At 46.0% G+C, this 23746-nt stretch overlaps 1 protein-coding gene across 1 annotated transcript in view; it reads right to left on the reverse strand.

Annotated features, from left to right (window-relative positions):
- The window catches only part of ppm1e (protein phosphatase, Mg2+/Mn2+ dependent, 1E), a 31527-nt gene that overhangs the window by 5168 nt on the left and 2613 nt on the right, over positions 1-23746 (reverse strand). The window contains exon 3 of the mRNA XM_041952858.1: positions 1235-1356. Coding sequence (XP_041808792.1) covers positions 1235-1356 — 122 coding nt within the window. The remainder of the gene's footprint in view (positions 1-1234; positions 1357-23746) is intronic.

Genomic DNA, 23746 nt, shown 5'->3' on the forward strand with positions numbered 1-23746 from the left:
CCAGACTGTCTGAACAACGTCGAAAAGACGAGAGCTCAACAACGTGGGTTCATTTTGACACAAAGACGGCTCCGTGCTGCCTCTGACCTTCTCTTACAGGGGGGAGGCTGGTAATATCCTTCGTCTCTATTACTGTGAAGACGTTCCATGAAAATAAAAACGTGTTGGTCCGTGGCAGTGGATGAATACACATTTGGTGAACTGACAGTTCATCACTATGAGTAAACCTCTCTCAGAATGCACTCAATCATTTGATCAGCTGTTGATGTAAAAATGCTGATGCGTGCAGCTTTGTAATCCCTCATGTTTCAGTCCTGGTTGATTTGGCGACGCCTGCAGTTTCTGGGGGAAACAGTGAGGTTTAATACTGCAGCTCACTAACTACTGTTGATTTAATAAAGGAGTCGGGAGGCAATAATGGTCCTTTTCCATCGCTCTGTGAGTGACTGTGATCTGATTTCAGTGGAACTGAAAGGAGTTTGTCACCTGGCTGAGAAGTTGGAGGTGTGCAGCCTGCAGCTCTTCATCTATCAGCTCACTGCGGCTGCTTCTTGTTCCATTACTTCCTGACATATTTCAAACTGATCTGCTGTCAGAAAGTGCTGAAAATGACTGTTGTCTTGTTTTCTGGGCTGATTTTTGATGAAGGATAACAGTCAGTGCTGATCAGTGCTAAAAGTCAACTCATGTTTGACCAGTGAAATGCTTTTAATTTGAAGCTGCAGTGGCAGGAAATGTTTGGTTTGCAGTAGCAGTAACTTAATGCAGTATTTTATTACCCAACTACTGCAGTACTTTTATCAGTGGGCCATAGGCTCAGTCACCACTGTGTTACCTCATTCAGCGAGTTAACATTTATTTAACTGAAAATCTTTGAAACTGTTGCTTTAACAGACGTGGACTGCTAAACATAATTTATGTAAATTATATTAATTCTATATTTGCTTGCTGTTTTTTTCTCAGCATCGTCTAAGCCTTCAGTTTATATCCATTAAACTGACTGATGACCCTTTTAATGAAGATCACTGGCCTGTGGGGGAGGGACTGTGTCCTGCCTCTGGGTCTCCTTTCTGCCCTCTAGTGGTCAAACACCACTTCATGCAGTGTTGCGGGGGAGAAGTGGGACAAAGCCCTGGTGGTTAAATGCCTGTATGTGTGTGGGATGAAGTGAGAGCGAGACCTAATTTGTCTCAGAGAGAGAGAGAGAGGTCTCGTGGACTCCCCAGGGACTCACGTGGTAACGGGTCAGCTCCATCTTCCACAGTCTTATTGAGGTGGTGGATGGAGAGGTCCGTCTGCAGGATGCTGTCTGCTGTGGCTCTGGCCAGGGCTGCAGCCAGGGAGCACGGACAGTTACTGTGGGGAGGAGAGACACACGGCGATGAAGCACACATCGTATCACAGTCATCCTCTGTGGACGTCAACAGTCTCTGCATCATCGAGCCAGTTCAGTTGACTGACAGGAAATACGGCGTATGTACGCAGCAGGTCACCGATATCAACATGCTGGATGAAGCAAACAGCTGATGGTTTTATTCTTAGAGCCTTAACAGATGTAGTTTCCCCTTTCCAACACAGAACAACTGTTGAAACACAAGAAAATCCTGACGTTTAGCAGATAAAATCTTCACGTTCATCGTCTTAGTTTAGTGTTTAGCACGCTAACATTAGCAAGTTAACAGTAAATACAAAGTACAGCTGACAGTCTGGATCAAAGCGGTGGACCGACCAATCGAATAACTGCAGGCAGGGCTAAGATTAAATATCTGCAGACGATAAACTGTCGCTTTAGCAAGGCAAAATCAAAAAGCCATTAAATTATCTGAAAAACTGAAAAAGCTTCTTTAAACACAATAAACATAACATAATATTCACCTGATTATTCTAATATGATACAGTACATTGTCCTTGAATAAGGGAGGAATCAGAATTAGTCCTCTGATCACTGAATTTAACATTTCACTTCCTGTGGACCCACAGATCTGTCAGCTGCAGCGAGCTGGTGCCAGAATGTTAAAATGATAAAACAGCTCTGGGTGCAGCGGTACATCTGGCCAGAGATGTGCTGGAGGAGCTGCGTCTCCTATTCAGGTGAACAAGAGGTGGGGAGGAGGAGGAGGAGGAGGAGGAGGAGGAGGAGGAGGAAGAGGAGGAGGGGGAGGATGAAGAGGGGGTCGTTTGAAGGACTGAAGGCTTGCTGAACATGAGTCACCAAGATAACTAGGTCACCTCCAGATGCAGGTAACCATGGTTACCCAACTTCTGGATGCTCTGCCTCACACTCAAATTAAGTTGAAAATGAAGCTGAACCTGGACCAGCAGAACATGAACATATGATGATCTGATCTGCTGCCAGCATCCAGGTTCAGCTCAGGAGAGAAGACCTGAGTCTGACCTGCTCGTGCCTTAATTAGGGGGTGTGATTGATTCGTTAATTGGGACAACAGGTGGGAGGCATTTTCTGAACGAAGTCGTCTGCTGTTCAGAAAGTTCTTAACTCAAGCACGTCGACAGCCATAGAGCTCTGAGCTAAAGGCTAGTTTGTCAGTAATGTCATGCTAACATTCTGATGTTTAGCATGTTCATCTCAGTTTAGCATCTGGGCATGCTAACACACAAAGTGCAGCTGAGGCTGATGGGAAGTTCTGCAGATAAATTAAACATCTGACCTGATAATCAAGAGATCATCAAAGTTATTACAATTCATCCAAGAGCTGATGAGATGTTTCACTCAAAACCTCAGATGTCAACCTCACGGTGGCGCTTTAGGGGAAAAGTCGGAGGTCACTCGGGTTCATCTTCTGGGAACCAGGAACGTCAAAATTTCCATCGAACAGCTGATGTGACATTCCAGCCTGGACCGAAGCAGAGGAACGACTGACCGACAGACGGCTCTTCCATCCTTGACTGGAACTGCTGGAACTGGTTTAACCTGTTCTGTACCTCAGTCTTCATCAACAATCAAGGCTTCTTTACACGTTTGGTCATTCGATCGTCCACATTCTGCTTTTACACAAGCAGAGATTTCAGTACACCTGTACACCTGTACACCTGGGTCCATCCAAAGAAGAGCTGAGAGAGCGCAGCTCATGCTGGTTCATATTCATTCACCGTGTATCAGCGTGGCAGCTGAGTCCTGGAAGATTTACTAACAACATGCTGGTTACGATGTCGCTGCACTGCGTCTGATTTCCTCAGATAAATTAACTGCGGTTGGCTGAGTGCAACACGGGGACATATTCTACAATTAAGGACTGTGAATTAAATGTGAAAGGGCCTCTGTGGCTCTTATGTAAAACAGCATTGGTTTAATCAATGAAACTCTGAGCCGGCAGCAGCCAGTTTGAGCATCTGTAATGAATTCAGATGTACTCCTGCTAACCGATACGACGACGAGAGGTCATTTTCTCGAATGATTCAAATTCTGGCTTAGCTTTTCACAAAGATGACTGTGTGCTAGCATCAGTGTTTCAGCAGAGTGTGGTCGCATCACAGCGCCTCTCTGCACCGGCTTCTGGTTTCACTATTTGATTATAGATTCTTGTGCTTTGTTTCATAGCGTCTCTGTGACAGGTCGTACGTGTACCTGTCAGACCTCCGAGGTCACCTGTCCCGACATGCAAAGCTGTGAAACTGAGTCGATGATGTTTTGTTTCTCTGCCCACAGCAAAGAAACAGAACATTCATAGACTCCTTCTGCATAAATGCTGCTGTGCTTTCCCAGAGAAAAGCCCGGAGTAAAAAGAGGAAGTAAAACAAGAACATAGAGTTTGTAAAATAAAACAATTGCTGAACTTCCTGTTCAAACAGAACGTTCCTCTTTTTAGAAAAGCGTACAAATTGTACATGGAACATATTTACTGCCCTAAAAATAGATTTTTACGCAGCCCCTAAAGTCCCTTAATGTGATTTCTTTTCTAAATTTAATTTAATAACTCGACCTCCTTATTTCCTGTCTTCTCTTTACACAGTAAAAGCATCAAAAATCTCAAAATACTGGTTTCTTAATAGAGCATTTATGTTGTATTTTATTTTATATCTTTATTTCTATGGTTTTTCAGTTAAATATGCCTGTTTCTATTAGACAACCATATTCTGTAAAATACTGTAAAGTCATGTTCTGTAAAATCACCTTATAGTTAGTTTATTAATTATAGTACACTATTACTACAATCATCCAGTTATCATCACTCATCTGTATAAATCATTAATTCATATAAATATAACAAATATCAACCTACAGGAATTAGCAGATTAGCAATATGTTTTAATCTGTACCCTTCAAAATAAAAGCCTCATGAATCCACATAGGATTTTACAGGATTTATATATTATATATTAAATATCCTGTTTAGAACTTAGTTCAACAGTCCTGTGATCGCGTCTTTTGTTTTGCTTTTTGTTGCATTTGCAGTGTTTGCTGTGTTTTGCTAGTCCACCAGTTAGCACATGCTGCTAACGGTCTGTTCTGCACTGCGTTTCCCTGCGCTGAGGAACGAATCAGATAATTCACTGTTGTCAACAAACAACAACAAACTGTTGTGGACTTTTCGCAGCAGTAGTCATGCTCTCTCAATATGTTGCAGTGTTGGAAGAAGTTGAAAAGAAAAGTTGAAAGACAACAGGGACAATTCCTGTCTCCATGTCCACAGAAACTACAAATAACTTCACTGATGATCATGTTACAGATATAGTTAAACGTATTAAAAAGGCAGTTAGTCATTTCCATCCTGACGTCGTATCTGAATATATCTGACAACCTGTGACGTAGTTTCACTCCATCAGCGTAGAAAAGCTCCCCAGCTGCTCCCCCCTCTCCAGGCCTTTGAGTCAGATGGACCGGTCCACGCTTACAGGCTGGAAAAAGGATGAAGACCATCAGTGAGTGGGAAACACCTGCTGTAGCTCCGAACCGTCTGCTTGTCAGTTTGGGTTGAGGATCCATGAAATCACCTTGTGAGGCCGCTGGATTCATGAGATTGAAAGATCACAAAAGATCACCTGAGCTGCGACTCCTTCTTTCTAGGCGTCAAGTTCTGCGCTTGTGTCTGATCCACAGTCATTTCAGGCCAATCAGAGTCCTCTGAGGAACCGCTGGCGCCTACAGGTGGGCGGGGTTTAGTGACGACAGCAGGACTGTTCGTTACGCTGTTTGAACACTGAAAGCTTTTTGAAAACACGTTTCCACTCTTCTCCTGACTTCCACAGCAGTTCGTTGATCTGATTGGTTGAAGCTCCTGTGTGACGGTATAATACCTGGCATCTTGTCACGTCTGCAGTCGTGTGGTCTGACGTGTGAGCAGGACGATACAGAGCCAATAGAATTGTGAGCCGCAGTGTTGAGACCGACCTTACAGCCAATGAGACGTGTTCATGTAGAACACTGGTTCAGCAGGTTCCAGGTGCGGTCCAGCCTGACGGTCAGATCTGGTCCACAGGTGACAGAGCTGCTTCTTTCTTCTGACTCATTCTCGGATGTGTGGTGAGGTTTGCTGTTCAGTGACTTTAAAGGTGGAGAACCTCCAGTTATTAAAGGAGGGGGGGGGTCCAAAGGGCTTGTGGCAGTTCATCAGGCCTGTTCTTGTTAAAAGTGTCTTCCTTATGATTTCTGGCATCAGAAATGATCTGGACCAGAAATGTGAGTTTCCAGTCTTGTAATTCCGCTCCTCCCTTGGAAACCTCTTTTTCATTAGGTCCTTGGTTTTGTTCTCAAACTGGGTCAAGGGCTAGAAACACCAGGAACAGAGTAGTTAAAGCAGCCCACATAAAGCTGTAACCACAGGAACCTGCTGCGGAAACGTGGCGCCTGTATTTCTGAGCTCCTGTAAAAGGCTCATTCATCTGATTCCTATACGGATATCTTAGCCTGGTGCCGTCAGGTCAACAAATTCTCCTCGACAAGGAGACCACTGAGTTAAAAATGGACCCAGTTTGGGTCAATATAGCACAATACTGGTTTCAGTTTAACTGGAAGCAATGAGTTGTTTTGTTCCTTTTATTTTTTTATATCACTGTTGGCACTCTGAGAATTTTTATTTTTTAACTTAATACGACTCGTGATAATAAAAACTATACCTGCCGTTGTGTTTCACCAAAATATTCAGTTTCAGAGGTGGTCTGGTCCAGAGGTCTGTGTTCAGCAGCACAGACAGGACTGAATGATCACAGAAACATTACAGGAATATTATAGGAACACTACAGGCAGCAGTGTGTCTATATGATCCTCTCACCCTCCACGACTACATGTTGCTACCTGTCACTCTGATCATCAAGGTGATTCTGCTCTACAGAGAGTTTAAGCTACAACACAGAGCAGAAGTGACTATTGATAGTTTATAGTTCTGAGAATATTATAGATCTATATTATAGATATTATAGACTGATGATATTTATGGTTGAGTCAGAGATTCCAGCTGAATCAAAACTCGGTCTGATAAAGGATCAATGAATCTGACAGACTGGACCAACATATCCAACTAGTCAGGAGCTCTGTCTGAACTCTCTGCTGTGAGGGGATGGAGAGGGGTGGCAGCTTAACGAGGGGGATGGTATCCACCTTCATCCACCTTCATCCTCACTCATTCGCCTTCATCTGGTTATTTATCCAAACTGTGGTTATGCTGATCCAGTGTCAGACACCAGCAGCTCAACTTCCACCTTAAAACTGCCGAGTTTGTACGAAACAGAGGCGTCAAAACTGTGAATAAAATTCAAATTCACAGACCGTAATTTATTCTATTCACCACCACATTTACCAGAGGGAACTGATCCCAGTCAGTCAGGTTTATTTTCTGCACAGAATGAAGGCTGCAGATTTAGTTTCCCATCACTTCCACTGAATTATTACTGTTTCAGTGTTTTTTACCGTTTAAAACAGACGTGAAAACCGTGAACTCGTCCTTTAAGGTGGATGATGTTCAGTTTAATATTGTCTGTTTGCCAGACCGTCCGATCGGCGCAAACATGATGTATACATGAGCGTCATGACATATTCTTCCTCTATCCCACCTCTTCTTCGTCAGTGGCTTGACTTTGGCAGTACTCTGTATGAGCACATTGTTAACCAGTTTGCATTATTTGTACTGAGCATTTGAGGTATGCAGTTTTTTTTAAATGTAGATGTACAGGAAAGGTCAGCCGTCAGTATAACAGAGGAGGATAAAAGAGGAAGAAAAGACCGAGAGGAAGATGAAGATGAGGGAGGGGAAGGTCTCACTGTCAGTATTTGGGTTTGTTCATCACGAGTGTCCTCTCCTCCATGTTTCCATTCATAGAAACATTTTCCTCTCTCTCTCTCCTCCCCTCACGCTCCACCACTGGCCGCCCTGTGGGGGTGGATGCTGAGCTGAGGAGCTCTGATTGGCTGCAGGTCACACAGGAGAACACGCGGCGAGCCAATGACAGTTCCCTGTGGCTCGTGCATCACAGTGAGGTCATGTGGAGTGGAGGAGGATTAAAGGGGAGCTTAATCTCAGTTCACACCATCACACTGCAACAACAGACTGCCTGAATAAAAGGCCGGCACTGGTTAATCTGGCTGGACTGGTCATCACAATCATAACCTCACACTCCTGTTTTACAATGTCTTCTGTTTGTCTCTTCATTTTAATGAAGCGTGAGCCATGTTTCAATCCGAATATTTGAGAATAGCATCAATGGTGAGGACACAGAGGTGCATCCACAGGAAGCAACAATAATCAAATAATCCAACACAGCAAACCTACGAGAAGAGTTCACAGAACCGACTCTCAGCTGAGCAACAACTGTGCTGCTGCTGTCAGGTGATGTTCATCATGAGGCCACTTTCCATTGGAACGTTTGTACGGGTGTTCCTGTTATTGTGTCCACCCCCTGTATGCTGCACTCCCTGGTGACCTGAACACTTTGTTCAGGACAAACCGGTTTATATACTGTCTGCATGTTTGGACACTTCTGCCACCTGCAGGCATCAAGTGTTAAACTGCACTTTACAGCTGTAATATGTGTGATGTTCCATACTTCACGATTTAAAGCTGTCAAATGTGGAAGTTTTGTGAACTGGAGCATATTTTTGCCCTCCAGAACTGTCCTTCTGGAGGAGACCAGAGGCGTCCTGAACACGTCTTATTTAGACAAATCAAATAAGATGCAGAGGCTGAAATAAATCATGTGAACTGGCAGCTGGATTTTCTTTTATTCTCCAGTTAAACTGCGAGGCATCGGGATGAAATGAGACCATGTGGTTATTCAAATCCTGTTTGTGATGTCACGATTCATGGCGATATATTTAGCTGCTATTTGACTTTATTGCTTCACCTCCAGTGAGGAAGAGGAACAGCTCTGGACAGTTGTGGACAACAAACAGCCAGAAGATGTTCAGTTCTCACAGTGGAGAAACTGACAGCAGAGAATATTTCTTCCCTTTATTTGATTAAAAAATGACTTGAGTCAGTTATGAGAATACCTGCTGATGAGCTCCTTTAACATTTTCCCTCTAATTCTGCCAACATACGGCTCCTCCACACCCGGCCGGTTCACACCTTCCCCGCAGGCTCCACTGTGTTTAACATGTGATGAGTTGAACATAACGGGATGCCGGAGTCAGAGGCGGTTAGCGTCCTCTCCTGTGGTCGTTACTCAGCCTGCCGTTGCTGTTGTTGTCTCTCGTGGTCTCTGCTGCGGCTGTGTTTAGCTGCAGTCGTGCAGGGAGCGCTGACAGGCTGCTCGCCGTGATAAAGCTGGAGCTCTGAGTGTATGTGTTAGCAGATGACTCATGCACGCAGCCATGGCTTTCTTTTTTTCTACCATTGCTTTCCACAAGCTCGTTCTTTTCTTCAGAATTAGCCCGGAGTGGAGCAACAAGGTTGTTTCCATAGCAACACAGAAGCAAGTGACTGACAGTCAGCGGTGTCAGTCGTCAGAGAACGAGCTCCCTCTTCATTGTTCTGCATATTGATCCTTTTCAGTGCCAGATGGAGGTGAAGCTCTGGTCCCTTCCACCACACAGTCCTCCAATCAAACCAGGAGGAGCATCCTCAGCCTGTTTCCAGCCTTTTATCCATAACGGAGTGAAAAGAAAATGTGACTTTAGCGTCTTTCTCACTCCTGTTATGTGAACACAGTATTCTCAGAGGGCATAACAGGATTACATAACACAAAGAGCGCCAGCAACCCTTAAATCAGAGTGCTTTCCTGCCGCCTCTCTCTTAAGATGGCTTTCAAGTGACTTTGATGAATTAATTTGTCTCCTCGGTCCACACACACCATGTGGCGCGTTAGTCTGCCGCTCAGCTCTCTGGCATCTGATGGGAGGCTGCAGGAATCCACTGATGCTGCATCTGAACTGCTGGAAATCAAAAAATCTCTCCCTCTTTCTTTTCCATTTGGGCTTTTTCACGTGTTAAAAGAAAAACCTGTGGATGAAACTGGCTCATTTTCAGCTCAGCAAGATTTAAACATAATTAATTCGCGCTGCTCGTCTGATAAACCAACATCTCTTTGGTTTACATGCTGCACCCACTGACCTGCAGCTCCATGTCGGACATGTCCATCATTTTTCAGTATTTATTTGTTCCTGTTTGAAGGATGAGGCCGATGTTGTTCTATAAAGCATCTGTGGGAAGCTCAGAGTCCTCCGTCCTGAAGATGTAAACCTTTAAAAGACCACTGGCGACTGTTCACACACAGTAAATAATGCTGCATTTGTCGGGACTATTTCCAGTTATGAATGAAAGAACATTTGGATCGAAGCTCCATTAACGAGCTTAGCTTAGCTTAACGTCAGGTTGGTGAGACAGGGTGACATCACGTCAGTCTGAGTCTTCCAACACCAAAAATTACCATCAAATAAATCTGGTTCACGATGTGAAAACACTTCAGAGGTCAGGAGATATTAAGGTTTGTGTTTCGTTAAGGTTAGCTCATCGCTACAATAACAAACACGTGGCGAAGGTTTGGACTGCCGGCCGGAAACAGGAAATAAACAGCAGACGTTGTTGTTCTATAATGACGTCAGCTGACTCCCCGCTGTGCTCCCGCTGGACGGGGGTCATTATTCCTGCGGCCTCTGCGGGTCTTTGTCTCTTCAGCGTAAACGTGTCGGAGCCGTTTTTCTGTGGCGATGATTATGTGGCGATAATTAAAGGCGTTTCTACGCCGTGTCTAACAAACTGTGGGAGTGGAAATCAGGCTGTGCAGAAAGCATCAACCTCCACAGCTGAAAAATGAAGCCAAAGCTCAAGTGACTAAAACTGCAGTTCCTCAAACGGTTCCCCCATAGACCCCCATACTAAAACGCCTGACTTTACAGGAGAAACAAACATGTTTACAGCCTGGTAGCGAAGTTCTCTGTACGGAGGCGAATTCTCATATAACTCGCCCACTTAAATTATATTAAGGTTTAAGATAATGCAGAATTATGGCTGCTGTGAGCGACAGCTAGCTGCTAGCTTTCAGCAACCAGGCGCCATTGAGACTGTGATGAGCATCCAGTTTCACTGAGATTCATGAAACTGATCCGTGCTCATGTGCTGCTTTAAAGGATAACTTTGGTTTTTTACAACCTGGACCTTATTTGTAGCATTAAATACGACCATTTACTCACCCAGACAACTTTGGTGGCATTTGGAGTCGTTTTGAAGAAATTAGCCCCAGAGGAGCGGCGCGTATATCCGTATAATGCGAGTACTCGGGGCATCCATGCGCAGCCGCGAGCAGCCAGCCACAACACGGCTGACTCTAGCCGGCGGTCGGCTAGTTTAGCTGTAGTTTGGCACAGCTATGGTTCGTTATTGCGTATTCGTAGCCGACCGCCGCAGAGTCAGCCGTGTTGTGGCCGGCTGCTCGCGGCGCCCGGCGTTCGGTAATGACATCATCCACGTCAGAGGTAGTTGTCTAGAGACGCTGGATGTTGATATCATGCCACCACGGGCTCAGAGGGGAATAGCACCAGCATATCAGAACAAAATATTGGAATATGAACGAGTTTCTGCAGATTATGCGTTATATAGAGGCTGCGCATGGATGCCCCGAGTACTCGCATTATACGGATATACGCGCCGCTCCTCTGGGGCTAATTTCTTCAAAACGACTCCAAATGCCACCAAAGTTGTCTGGGTGAGTAAATGGTCGTATTTAATGCTACAAATAAGGTCCAGGTTGTAAAAAAACAAAGTTATCCTTTAAGAATCTGATGAAAAGGTCCCTTGCATGTAGTTTTATTTGTCCGGCAGCAGCAGGACGGTGGGTGTGGGAACAGTGTGTTAGTTAGTGTGTTCATGTTAGTGAAGGAACAGTGCGGCTCTCTGGTGTTGCCGGGTGGCACTCAGGAACCAGACTTTAGCTACACAGACGATATCTGTTTGAACATGCGTTCTGTGCTGGTTTTATTCTTGTCACCAATAAGGAAAACGTAGATCATCATTTGACTTTAGTAACAACACCTTTGATGGAGTTTGTACTGTAGGCGCAGCAGAGATGTAGTTGTTGACACTACAACACTACTGGAGCACGAAATAAGTCCTGACTGTCGCTGCAGGACTGTGGAGGAAAAGTGGTTCTGCACAGACATTACAAAATAATGTGCAGTAAACAGTGAAATGTGCACAGCGTGTCGGCCCGACAGCACATGTCAACAGTGTTTCGTCCTCTCAGCAGTTCCACCTTATAAGCTGAGTACACCTCTGGATGTTTTCAGAGCTCCGCTGATGTAACGCTGCACTTCAAACAGCGTGGAAACGATGCTGTGGCCGCTGACGTCACGCAGCGCCGCTCTGTGCATTTGCAATGCTGTGCTCCACTTACGATGAAGTGCACAATGTCGGCTGCAGAGAGGCGTGTCTAATCTGTCATGAAATTATAAAAACCTCCGCGGCCACGAACTGTGACAACCTGCAGTACATCTGGGACCGCCGCGCGGGCGGAAGCTCTTCTACCTCGACGACACGCAGCAGTGACCGGAGAGGGGACACGCGGCAGGGAAAGGAGGCGTGCAGCTTTGCGTGTGTGGTGTCTTTGAAATGTTTTTGTGGTGCAGCTCAGGGTCGTCGGTTTCCAGATGAGCCTCCAGCCTCAGCTCAGGCTCAGATAGACTGAGGAACTTGCATGTAATTCCCTTTGAGGTTTTTGAGCAGGCCCAGCGCTGCTCTGCACAAAGCCTTAAGGCAGTATTATGTAATCTACCAGCTGGATCATTGGTGGATTGGTGAGAGCCTTTCGGGGAGCCACATCATGTCCTGACCTGAACTATCTCTGGAAGCTCCTGAAAGAACGCCAGCTTCACATAAACAGCAGCGTCGTCTGTGAGAGCCGTGAAACGTTGCTGCTGCCACATCACCACCACTTTCACCAGTGTCACGACTGATCTACCAACACTGCAGCATTGACTCCCATTAAACCCCCCCCCCAAAACAAAATACAGCCCAGTTAACAGCTGAGTGTCTGTGAAGACTCAACTCTAAAAACCCTCTTCTTCTCTCTTCAAAGCTTATTTCATTTTTCCATATTTAGTTCCTGCACTTTAAAAGAACACTTCAACATGTGGGGAAACGCCTACGACTCCAATCCCAGAACAGTCTGGACTCAAACCGAAATAAAACCAGAATCAGTCATTAACAATCAAACTGTGTTTCCTGAAGTGTTCCTGAGTCCAGGTATTAATCTCTTTATCCAATCACGTGTTCACAAAGTGTTGACCCTCGCTCCATCCTCGCTGTGAACCACTGAGCCTTTCAATCATGATGCTCTCACCTGTTACCAATCAGCCTGTTTACCTGTGGAATGATCCAAACAGGTGTTTTTGGAGCGTTCCACATCTTTCCCAGTCTTTAGTTGCTCCTGTCACAACGTGTTTGAAACGTGTTGCTGCATCAGATCCAGAATCAGCAGATATTTACAGAAACCACTGAAGATGATGAGCTCAGACAGTAAATATATTGACTTTGTGCTGTTTTCAGGTCAGTTTCTGTCAGAGAGGATCGGCAGGTGATCACATCCTGTTTGATCGATGTTTCACACAGAGTTTAAACTGTTCTGGGATCAGAGTTGTATTTGCTTTCTTGCTGAGAGTTTGATGAGAATATCGATGCCACTTTCTGTGGCTCCACTTTAAGTGGGTGCCAAGAGTCTGGAGGCAATTAGCTTAGCTTAGCACAAAGACTGGAAGCAGGGGGAAACAGCTAGCACCACTTTGTTGACCAGCTCCTCATGAACTTGGCCTGCTGGTTGGTGGTGGGCAGGCGGTGAAGAGTTTGAACCCATCAGTGCAGATTTGGTGCATTAATATTATTATTCAGCTGTCCTGAAACCTCTTTTTAAATAAATGCAACCTCGACCTCGTAATACTTAACAAACCTGAATTAATCAGAATCTTTTTTACAATTTAAATCCTAGAAAACTTTCGGCAGCTCGTTTGTTGTGTAAAACATGTTTCAGTGTGTTTTCCTGCTCAGCACAGAAGAAGCAAACTCCGACTCCTGTTTCAGTTTCAGGCTTTTCAGCTGATTATCTGCAATGAAGTTTTAATCACATTTGTACATTAACACTCCCCAGAGGATGAACCCTTTCAGCTCAGAACGCCTTTACACAAAATCATTTTTGCATTTAATGGAAATTTCAGGAGCAGATTCATGATACTGACGGTGCTGAAACAGTAAATCAATCAGTTAATTAACAGAAAATGAAACAATTCCGATCGCTTTGTAATCACTGAAGTCATTTATCAAGCTGTCATTTAATGTTTCATCTTATAAAATGTGAATATTTGCAGTTTTTCTCCGTTTTATGAAATTGAATATAATATAAATTGAACATCTTTTGGTTTCAGGCTGAAAAAAAAACTGAATTTGGCATCTTTCACTGTTTTATGAGCTTATAACAGACCAAACAAACATTTTTGACTAATTTATAATAAAATGATTAATTAGGCAATCAGTAAAACACTGAATGAGCTCATGGCTTTCTCTAGCGCCACACACAGGCCAGACTTCAGTATGTTTGTCATCTAAAATGATGGTTCACAGTAATTTAGCTCCACTGTCGTCATTGTTCCTCAGTTTTATATTAATCTACAATAAACCCTGAAAAGTATTTTTATCATGATGAAATCCACCGTTATAAACACACTCTCTGACCTTGCTGTGTTGTCCTTTTCCCTGCTGCTCATTTAGATTCAGATAAATGAATTATTCTGCACTTCGGGGTCACGTGACCCCCGGACTCGCCCGTCTCCCCCACAGACAGCGCCGTAAGACTCGGGACCATAATGCGAGCTGCGCTGCTTTGCATTCAGCTCGTCTGCCACAAACATATGACTCATCATTTGAATTATGGGCACCTCGCGCGAGCGGCCGAGCCCGGCGCCGCGGAGCAGCGGCAGGCTGGGGAGCGCCGATCGGTGAGGCTGTAGGAGGGAAAGGAGGACACTGCACACTTTTGAAGGTCATTGCACTTCCAAAAATGGGGCCTCTCCAGAGCTGACATTAATTAAGGCGCCTGTTTTAGAGACATCAGTGTGAGCCGCTGCCGGAAAGACGGGCGATTCTCCGTTCTTTGCAGCCCAGAGTTACAAACCGAGAACCAGCAACACCTTTAACAGGCAGCACCTGATGTGAAATCCCTTTAAGAAGCGATAACAGTGAAAAACGTTGTTGTGTTGAAGCGGGATGCTGGCTGGTGTCTGACTGGCAGCTCGTGTGAGGAGGACTCCGGCCTGAAGTCCTGGTCCTGGTCCTGTCTGTGTGGACTTTGCATGTTCTCTCCATATTTGCATGGTTTACTTCTGGGTGCTCTGCCTTCCCCCCACAGCTGTGATGAACAGGAGACGCTAAAATCTTCATGACTGTCCTGAGTGCTTCCTGCATTCTCCCGGTGCATGCTGGGACAGCGTGACTCTCCGGCTATATGACAAACGTTACAGTAGAACTCCATTCAGTTCCCTCAGAGCTGAATGACCAGTACAACTGATGTGAGCCACCGAAGGTTTATCATTATATTTACTAGAATATTATTGTGTTTTATGCGCTGTGAGGCTGCACAGCAGTGCTTTCAGCTAAATGCTAATGTCAGCAGGCTAATATTTTTATTTTAACACGCTGAAGTTAACTATATTTCCCCATCTTTGTTTAGCATGTTAGCATGTGCTAATTAACACTAAACCCAAAGTGTAACTGCGGCTTATGGGAATATGATTACTGTTGCAGGTACTGATAATAAACAACAAATCAGAAGTTTGAGCAGACGCTCGTGCTGCATCTTCGTCACTGACAGACCAACAGATTTCTTTTGACTTGAACATCACATCAAAAATCTGGGATAACGTGAGGACACTACAACATATGTAACAGGCCGAGCTGTTTTTAGACATTTTAAGGTGGAAATGTTACGTATGAGACCTTTAAGCGTCATTAGAGTTCATCCTGAGGGGAGCATGAACGCAGTCCATCCAGTTATCCAGACATATCTCAAAGGAAAAGACTGTGGGCTTTATAATGGCTGATTAAAACCTCAGGATCGCCACAGTCAGCAGGGTTCATCCTTTGACGACCATGAATGTCTTTACATCACTTCACAGCATCCATCCAGTCGTTATATCTTTCAGTGTGGCCTAAACCAACATTTTCATCCCCAACTGATGACTGATCACAGGAAGATTAGCTATTAGCTATTAGCTGTTCTTAATGTTACTGTGAAATCTAATGTGGTGCAATTAGAGACGGTTTGATTTATGGTTCATCAGGATGGATAACTGGACTACTATTATTGAACATTAATATAATCTACCACCGAGATGCTTTCCTCATAAAGAGAGCTGCTTCTTTTCTGGCTTCATGACACAAAACAAGGCGTTCAAAGCAGGGACGAGGTCACACGAGAACGTGTTGTTAGCTATAACCGTTTCATGGTCGCACACGTTGGAGGATGCAAATGTAAATGAAGTGCTGCAGGCTCAACGGCTGGCAGTGGTGGTGGAGGGCAGTGGAGGCTGCCCTTTGTGGTAATCCCAGCGAGACATTCTGATTAAGGGATTACTGCTGCAACTAATTTCAAAGGCCGGGATAGCCCGGACCAGAGACAGGAGGCACGAGGCGAGACGAAGACGTGTGGAGGACTGGACTGAGAAAGAACTGCAGAATCAACAGGGATACAGGATGGATGGAGTTAAAGCATGATGAAGATGAGCACTGGTCAGTCTCACAGTGCTTCCAGCACAGGTCCAACAGGCCCAAGTTTTTCTAAGACAAGATGCCTCAAAGTCACAGAAAAACCCCTTTAAGGAGAGACTGATGGAGCTCAAACAGCTTCAGAGGTGCTCTAGAAAGCTGTACAGTTACTTCCCAGAAGCCTCAGAGGATGTATATCTCTGGGGGGGACCAAATCTCCTGGCTTCATATTGCTCTGATTAAACAGTGAACAGCCAGTGGACAGACAGATGGTAGCGTGAAAACTAGGACTTTCAAAAATTCCATGCAAACACACTTTCTGTGCCGGAATCTGTCGGCTTTCATTTAAAGCTCGCTCTGCTCACAGTAACGCTGTTTCATGGGGGGGGGGGGGGGGGGGGCAGCTATCACAGGAGCGCTCTGATGTTGTTTTTTATACGCTGAATGTGACGAGAGCTGGATCCATTGTCTTTGAAACTAGTTCAGCTCAAAAAGGAGGTCAGTTCATTCTGAGACGGTACATGTGGGACTTCAGCGGATGGTCTGATTTGTCTGCTGTAAAGTGACAAAACCGTCGAACGTTTGCTCACTGCAGATAAAATCCATTTTGAGCTCTGGACTGCAGCTTTGTTCTGGATCGCGGCTACAGTAATACACACAGTACAACCCTCTGTTTGGTGGTAATACACAGTGTATTCCTCTTTGGCCGTGGGTACGTACAGCAGTACTTTGCCATTGAAGCATCTGCTGGGTCTCGTCTGGCCGTGACCTTTGCTGTTCTAATTAAAGCAGAGGGGGAAGCATATTGTCAGAAATGCTCAAGAGTCAGCTCCATGAACACAGCTTCATTCTGCTGCTGGAAGGCTAATGGACCCCCTTTAATAATTGAAAAGCTTGGGGCGCCCTACTATTAACCACAATGTTCGAGACCTTTGTCATTCCCTCTGTGGTGCCTCTCTAGTAAAGGCAAAAAAAAGTCCCCAAAAAATACTTTAATACCTTTAATCCTTTAACTTTCACACCATCCCTCCCTCAGACTCCCACCCCTCTCTGTGCACACATAAAAGACAAGAACACTCGCCGCTTCCAACCTGCTAACGCTGCCAGTTGTTGACATTTTTCGTTTAAGAGTAAGAGCTGAGCGCGACCATCATCCATGCACTGCTCCGACTGCATCCTCAACATCGTTCCTCACAGCAACAAGCGGAGGAGAGGCGGAGCCACGTGGAGCTAACAGCCGTTAGCCGCTGCGCTGTAGCAGAGGTGGCGTCTCAGCGAGAGGCTCACCGGTCTGTGAACGTCTCGCTCAGCTCAGCACATGTTGTGTTTGCTGCGTCTGCAGAGGAATCTCCTTCACGTGTCGTCGTCCACTGACGCTCGACAGGCTCACAGCACGAACACACACCTCCACGTTTGTTCTCAGGACATCAGTGTGATGGCGCTGATCAGCACATCATCGGCTCAGGTGGATCGATGATCGATGGAGGATCCTCACAGTTATCAACGTGACAACTATCATTTAGGTGGAGCAACTTTTCTCCTGCGCGACCATTTCCTCCTAAAAGTCTCCGACCCTGCAGCCTCACCTGTCCACCTGCTGCGACCGTCCTGAAGGACGAGATGATTCGTGAATAACTTTACTCCCACGTAGTCACAACAGAGTCATAAATAATGACAAAGTGCTGCACAAGGGGGCCGTGAGGGAAGATGAATATTTCCAGGAGGACGTGAGCAATGTTCTTCTGTAACTAGCAGCTCTGAATTACACACAGTCCCCAGCCTGCTGCTCATAAAACCAACGGTACACCTGTGTGTGCCTGCTTTCATCACGAAAGCTTCCCGCCTCGACGCAACCTTAATTACTGCAGAACAAACATCCACAACAAGTGTGCTGAAGAAACAGCGGGTATTTTGGGTTGTGATTATCGGGCAGAAGGACAAGAGGAGGATTAAAATCTCTACATAACACAGAGAACATTAAAACCAACCTGTCGCCCACTTATTTGAATCATTTTCACTCATCATCATGTGTTTGGTCGTTAATCGGCGTCAGCTCTGTGCAGCGCGTTCTGTTTGTCACCAGATTTAATGCTATTTTAGTGCTGAGTGAAATGAACTGAGCAGTCTGGATCCTGTGCAGATTGCTGTGTGGTACTACAGATGAAATGCCTCAGCGACGTGTGAGCGCAGCCCCTGGCGTGTAGGAGTGATAAGAGTGTGTGGGCAGGTGGACGTTAACGCTGCTACACGCTCCTGCATCGGCAGTGTTTCCTCTCTCCTGCGCAGCATCCTACTTCTGCTGGCTGGCCTGAGGGAAGTCCTCATTAACGAAGCCCTGGACGGGTTCGCTTGTTCCAAACGAAGCGAGCTCGACCTTGAACTAGAGGACATGACTGGCGATGGAACGGGGGAGTGGGTGTACGACACAGATATACAGGCCCAACCACAGAAATCACCTGTTCTCCATCTGTGAGCACACCTGCTGTGTGCAGCCAGTCCAGCACACTGATGTTACACCTGTGAGGACCTCCAGTTCAACCTGCTTCTCTGTCAGTACGAATACTATGAAAATCTCTCAGTGATCCATTACAACAGCAGCACCTGAATCCCTCTCAAGGTATTCTCTCTCATCAGAAAAACAGAAATATATTCCATAATTTTTTAATTCTTAAAAGCAAAATATCGACACAAACATTCAAAAATCAATATTTTTCTGATTGAAAACGGTTCTTACGCTCAGTCATCAATTCAAACTCACATCATGCAGTTTACGCTGTGCCACCAACGACATGCACGACCATAACATATTATGGGATGGTGTTGTTTATGGTAGCAAAGACAAACTATGCAACCTTCAGGTGTTGTCGGAGTAATCAGAAAAATGAGTTTCTGACTGGGGAAGTGCATGTGAGCATCAACTCGGAAAGTTCTGGTGCACGACTTTGACAGCACGTTAATTAAGCGTTATGAATTCACAAACTGCATATTACTCACATGTAATTTGTAAATGTAGTGACTAAGATAAGTTAGAAAAGTTGAAATTCAACAGTCTTCGTCGTAGCGTCCGTGTTGTTTCCACATTACGAGCTAAAAGCTCATGAACACACTGAAGTCCATTGAGGAGCTCGCATTAAGTCACGCTGAGGATGCTAAAGATGGCCGCCCCTAAATGACCCTGCTGACAACTGTCTGTGTCCTCTTTGGCTGCTAAGCTAATGCTAGCATTACATTATGCTGCCCTGCTAACTAGCTAGTCGCTACTTTTCAGTCCCATCCACTGGATGAGACGGTTTCAAACAAACCTGCTAAGCTAGCTGCTAACAGGAACAACAGACGAGTGTAACGTCACCAGACAGCAGCCATATTTCCATCTTTATTCTCGCTATGTCAAAAAATTTAACGCGAAAGATACAAAGTCACCTGCCGACATTTGGAGTTTTGAAGATAACACCTTCTAACTTTAACCTCATTGGTTACGCTGAGCACAGCAGAAACAAACATGTTGAATAAACCTTTGAACGCAGCGTTTACCACGACACGAAACAACACGAAGTGATCCACAGCTGCAACCAGCTGCTTATTTTCATCAAGCCATCCACCGTGTGTCTAGAAAATGTCAGAATTATAAAAAATAAACATTAAATATTTGCCCAGAAATTAAAGTAGAATCTATAAATTCCACCTGAAAACACCCAGAAAAGACCGACGTTCACTTCACTGTTACGTATTACAAAGAAAAGCAGCAGTGGTTCACACTCGAGACGCTGAAATCACGCACTGTTTGACAAATGACTGAAGCAATTCATTGATTATCAAAACAGCTGCTGATTAATCTCCTGTCAATCACACCATCGATAAAATGAGTCCATTTTTCAGCTCTCGGCCGTCACAAACAGAAAGCTTCATCACATTTAGCTTCAGCTGCGGCTTTCACGTCATTTCCATTTAATTTACAGCAGGCAGCAAACCATCAATGAGTCATTTCAGTTATTGATTCAACAACAATCAGCTGGTATCAATAAGGACCAGAGACCAGAACGAAGCTACCTGTAATACGATACAGGTGTGTTCGTGCTGTGATGTCATACTGTACGTCTCCACTGGTGATGTCACAGTTTTACAGTCTGTGGTTTATCCTTTAATAAATCTGTCACCAGCAGTGTGCGTGCGTGTGTGCGTGCGTGTGTGTGTGTGTGTGTGCGTGCACATACTCGAGTGCGTCATGTGTGCTGGAGGAAGCCGGATCCACCCCGCAGTTCTTTACAGCTGCAGGAGACATCTCTGTTTAATGAGGTCTAGAAAGGCTCTCCCTTCAATTACTATCTATCAGCTCTCTCTGTGTGTGTGTGTGTGTGTGTGCGTGTGTGTGTGCGTGTGTGTGTGCGTGCGTGTGTGTGTGTGTGTGTGCGTGTGTGTGTGCGTGTGTGTGTGCGTGCGTGTGTGTGTGCGTGTGTGTGCGTGTGTGCGTGCGTGTGTGCGTGTGTGTGTGCGTGTGTGCGTGCGTGCGTGTGTGTGTGTGTGTGTGCGTGTGTGCGTGTGTGTGCGTGTGTGTGTGTGTGTGTGCGTGTGTGTCGAGGGTCATTTAACTCCCCCTCTTACTCCTCTTCAGCAGCAGTCAGTACAAACAGTCAGAAATGTGGATGAACGTTGTGCATCAGATTTATCGTTTATTTAACGTCACTTAACGTCACCAGAACGAAGAACGATGTGATCGGTCTTTTAGTGTAACGTCATGCAACAAATGCTCCCAGCTGGACTCAAACTGGCGACGCCGTATTTAGCCGGGTAGCGTCTTCGACCTGGACAGCGGCGGTTAAATGAGCTTACAGACGTCCTGCAGAGCTGAAAGCAAACAGGTGTCTGAGTCTCCAGGAAGTCCAGCTGGTGTTATTTCAAATCATCGTGTTTGCGTACACGTTTGCTGCTAACAGACGTCTTTTATCGCCGCACTTTACCGCCACCAACTGTCAGTCAATGAACAGCAGGAGATTGGTGGCAGGCTGTGAAGCTCGAGTGCGTCCATGATGGATGCTAAGCTAACATGGCTGCTCTGTGGCGCCGCGAGCTGCCAGAAGCTACACGTGAATAATAAAACGAAGTAAAAGCTTTCCTAACAGCCTCATCGTTACGTTAATTCATCGCTCACGACAGCAAGAAACTCCACCTTAAACAAGAAAAACCCTCGAGGCCTCAGCGCACCATCGGCTTCCAGCTGAGGAAGAACATTTATGTCTGAGTGTCCGACTCGAGAGCGAAGCCAGTTTCACCGCCGCTAACACGCCGCCGTAAACGTTCAGGAAAGCGTAGCACTGAGCTAGCAAGAGATACGTGTGGCGGCAGCTGATCGTCGCCTCATGAAAACGGGATTTAATAATAAAATAATGGTCTCAGCTCGTTGTCGGTTAAAACTGGACTGAACATCATCGAGAGGGTTTGTCTGCCTCCGTCTGATCTGCTGGACGGATTTCTTTCGTGTCGTATAAATGAGGTTCCATCGCAGCGATGGCGGCTCGTCCGGTTTTATTCACGCAGCAGCGAGATTTAAGTCGGACTTGGAGTGAACCCTCCGCAGCGTTCGGGGGAGTCGACGGCATCCTCGTCTCTTCAGATGAGACTCCCGGCTGCCTGGAGGAGACGGATTAAAGCCTAACTGTCGTAGCTTCATCACACACACACACACACGCACACACATTTCCACACCCCCAAACGCCTTCTAGCACAGCGAGTGCTTCACCCGCCCCCGATTAACACACACTCGCACACAGAGGGGATCTCTCTTCTTGCAGAGGTCTATTATTAGCTGTTCAACCCAGAGACAAACTAATGACATGTTGGGATGAATCACCAGAGCTGCTGCCTCCAACTATCATTACAGCTACAGTAGACAGCCATGTACACACACACACACACACACACACACACACACACACACTCATACCATCAGTCTGCTTCTAGAACTGCAGTGAAAGTTCTGATCCACGAAGCAGCGAGGCCCACGTGTCTGCAGGAAACGGGACTGAGCCGACACCAGCGCCGCTAACGCCACGGCGGTGTTTCAGCACCGAGTTGTGTGTGTGTGTGTGACAGTGAGCGAGCTGTCATCTCGTCACCTCGCTCGTTCACCTGACGGGCGCTGACGGCTTTTACGTGAACATGTGGAGGGATTTCAGTGCTGAACCCACGGAGGATCATCAGATCGTTTACAGGTTCAGACCTGGTTTCAGGTCATTTCCAGACACTGTGACCACGGCGGAGCACTTAGCAGCTAAAGATGTTTCCCTCTGGAGCTGGTGGAGACCAAAAACAGAGCTAAAAGAGAGAGAAAGCTAGATTTGTGTTGAATGTTGCCGCAAAGTGGCCAAAATATGGATTAATAGAGCTTTGACTTGTTTCTTCCTCAAAGTAAGATGTTAGAAAAGTTTCATATCTGCCCTGAAACATTTTAATGACACCAGCCCAGAGACGGGCGGAGACGCAGCAGCGTCACAGAGACGATCCAGAGAGTCTGCTGCTCTGACTGAAGCTCGGCCGGCCTGCCGGATTCACACCGACTACAAAACACCATTATTACTCTGTGCGAGGACGCCCGGGTGGCTGTTGCTATGACAACCGATGTATATGATGCACAGAAATGTCAGAACGGACGAGGCCGTTTTCCCTGCAGGCTGCGAGGCCAAACGCAGTGAGCGGCTTTAACGGGAGTGCGAGCAATACGTTGGATCGAGTGTCGGCTCTGAATGGGAGCTGATACCTGATCCGGGTTCCTGTGACTCCTGCAGCAGGGACGCGGTCTGCAGGTCCGACTGCAGCAGCTCATTTTACTCCTTCACACAGGTTAAAGCACTGTTATGATGTTTGTTGAGGTGAGCTTTGTTGCCATGGTTACTATAATAACGACTCGGTCACGGTTCAGTAACTATGGCGTCGTCCGCTAAAGAAACCGCCTCTGTTGGTTGTTGGTTGTAAACAGGAAACAAACAGCGACGTTCTGTGTTAAAGTCCAACATGTTGTTGACGCATCCGTCCACACGGACGTCTCCACACATCCGCCCTCTGAGGCTCTACGATGAGGTCACGCCACGTCCTCGTCTGCTCCCGACGGACGCCGCTCGTAATTACTACGACTGTCGTTTGTGGCCGTTTGCTGAAACGACTGATGCCTGTTCTGGGTTTCTGGGACAGCGTGGGATATTCATGCTCCTCGGAGGATGAGTCCTTGTGACTGTGCAGCTCTGCAGCATCGTATCAGGACTTCCAGCTCAAACTGTGGACATAAAGCAGGAGGAAATGAGCGTCCCTCGTGACCTTGTGAGCAGCCGAACGGCGAGCTCCTGGTCGGGTCTTTAAGATAAAGTACTGGATGGAGACGAGCCAGAGAGTGATTCATAGACTCCAACAAGCCAATTATACTGTATAAGATGCTGCCTTGGCCAGAAAGAGGAGACAGAGGGATATTCTACAAAGCGAGTTAGGCGGTGAGCTGCAGTTATTTTGGCTAATAACCGCTTCACGGAGCCAGATTGGACGGACTCCATTTAAATGAGTGTGCAAACGGCAGCTTTGGGCCAAACGCTGACATTAGGAATCACACGGCCGTCTAACTGGTGCGC

Source organism: Chelmon rostratus, chromosome 14 (assembly GCF_017976325.1).
Source record: "Chelmon rostratus isolate fCheRos1 chromosome 14, fCheRos1.pri, whole genome shotgun sequence".
NCBI classification, from domain to species: Eukaryota; Metazoa; Chordata; class Actinopteri; order Chaetodontiformes; family Chaetodontidae; genus Chelmon; species Chelmon rostratus.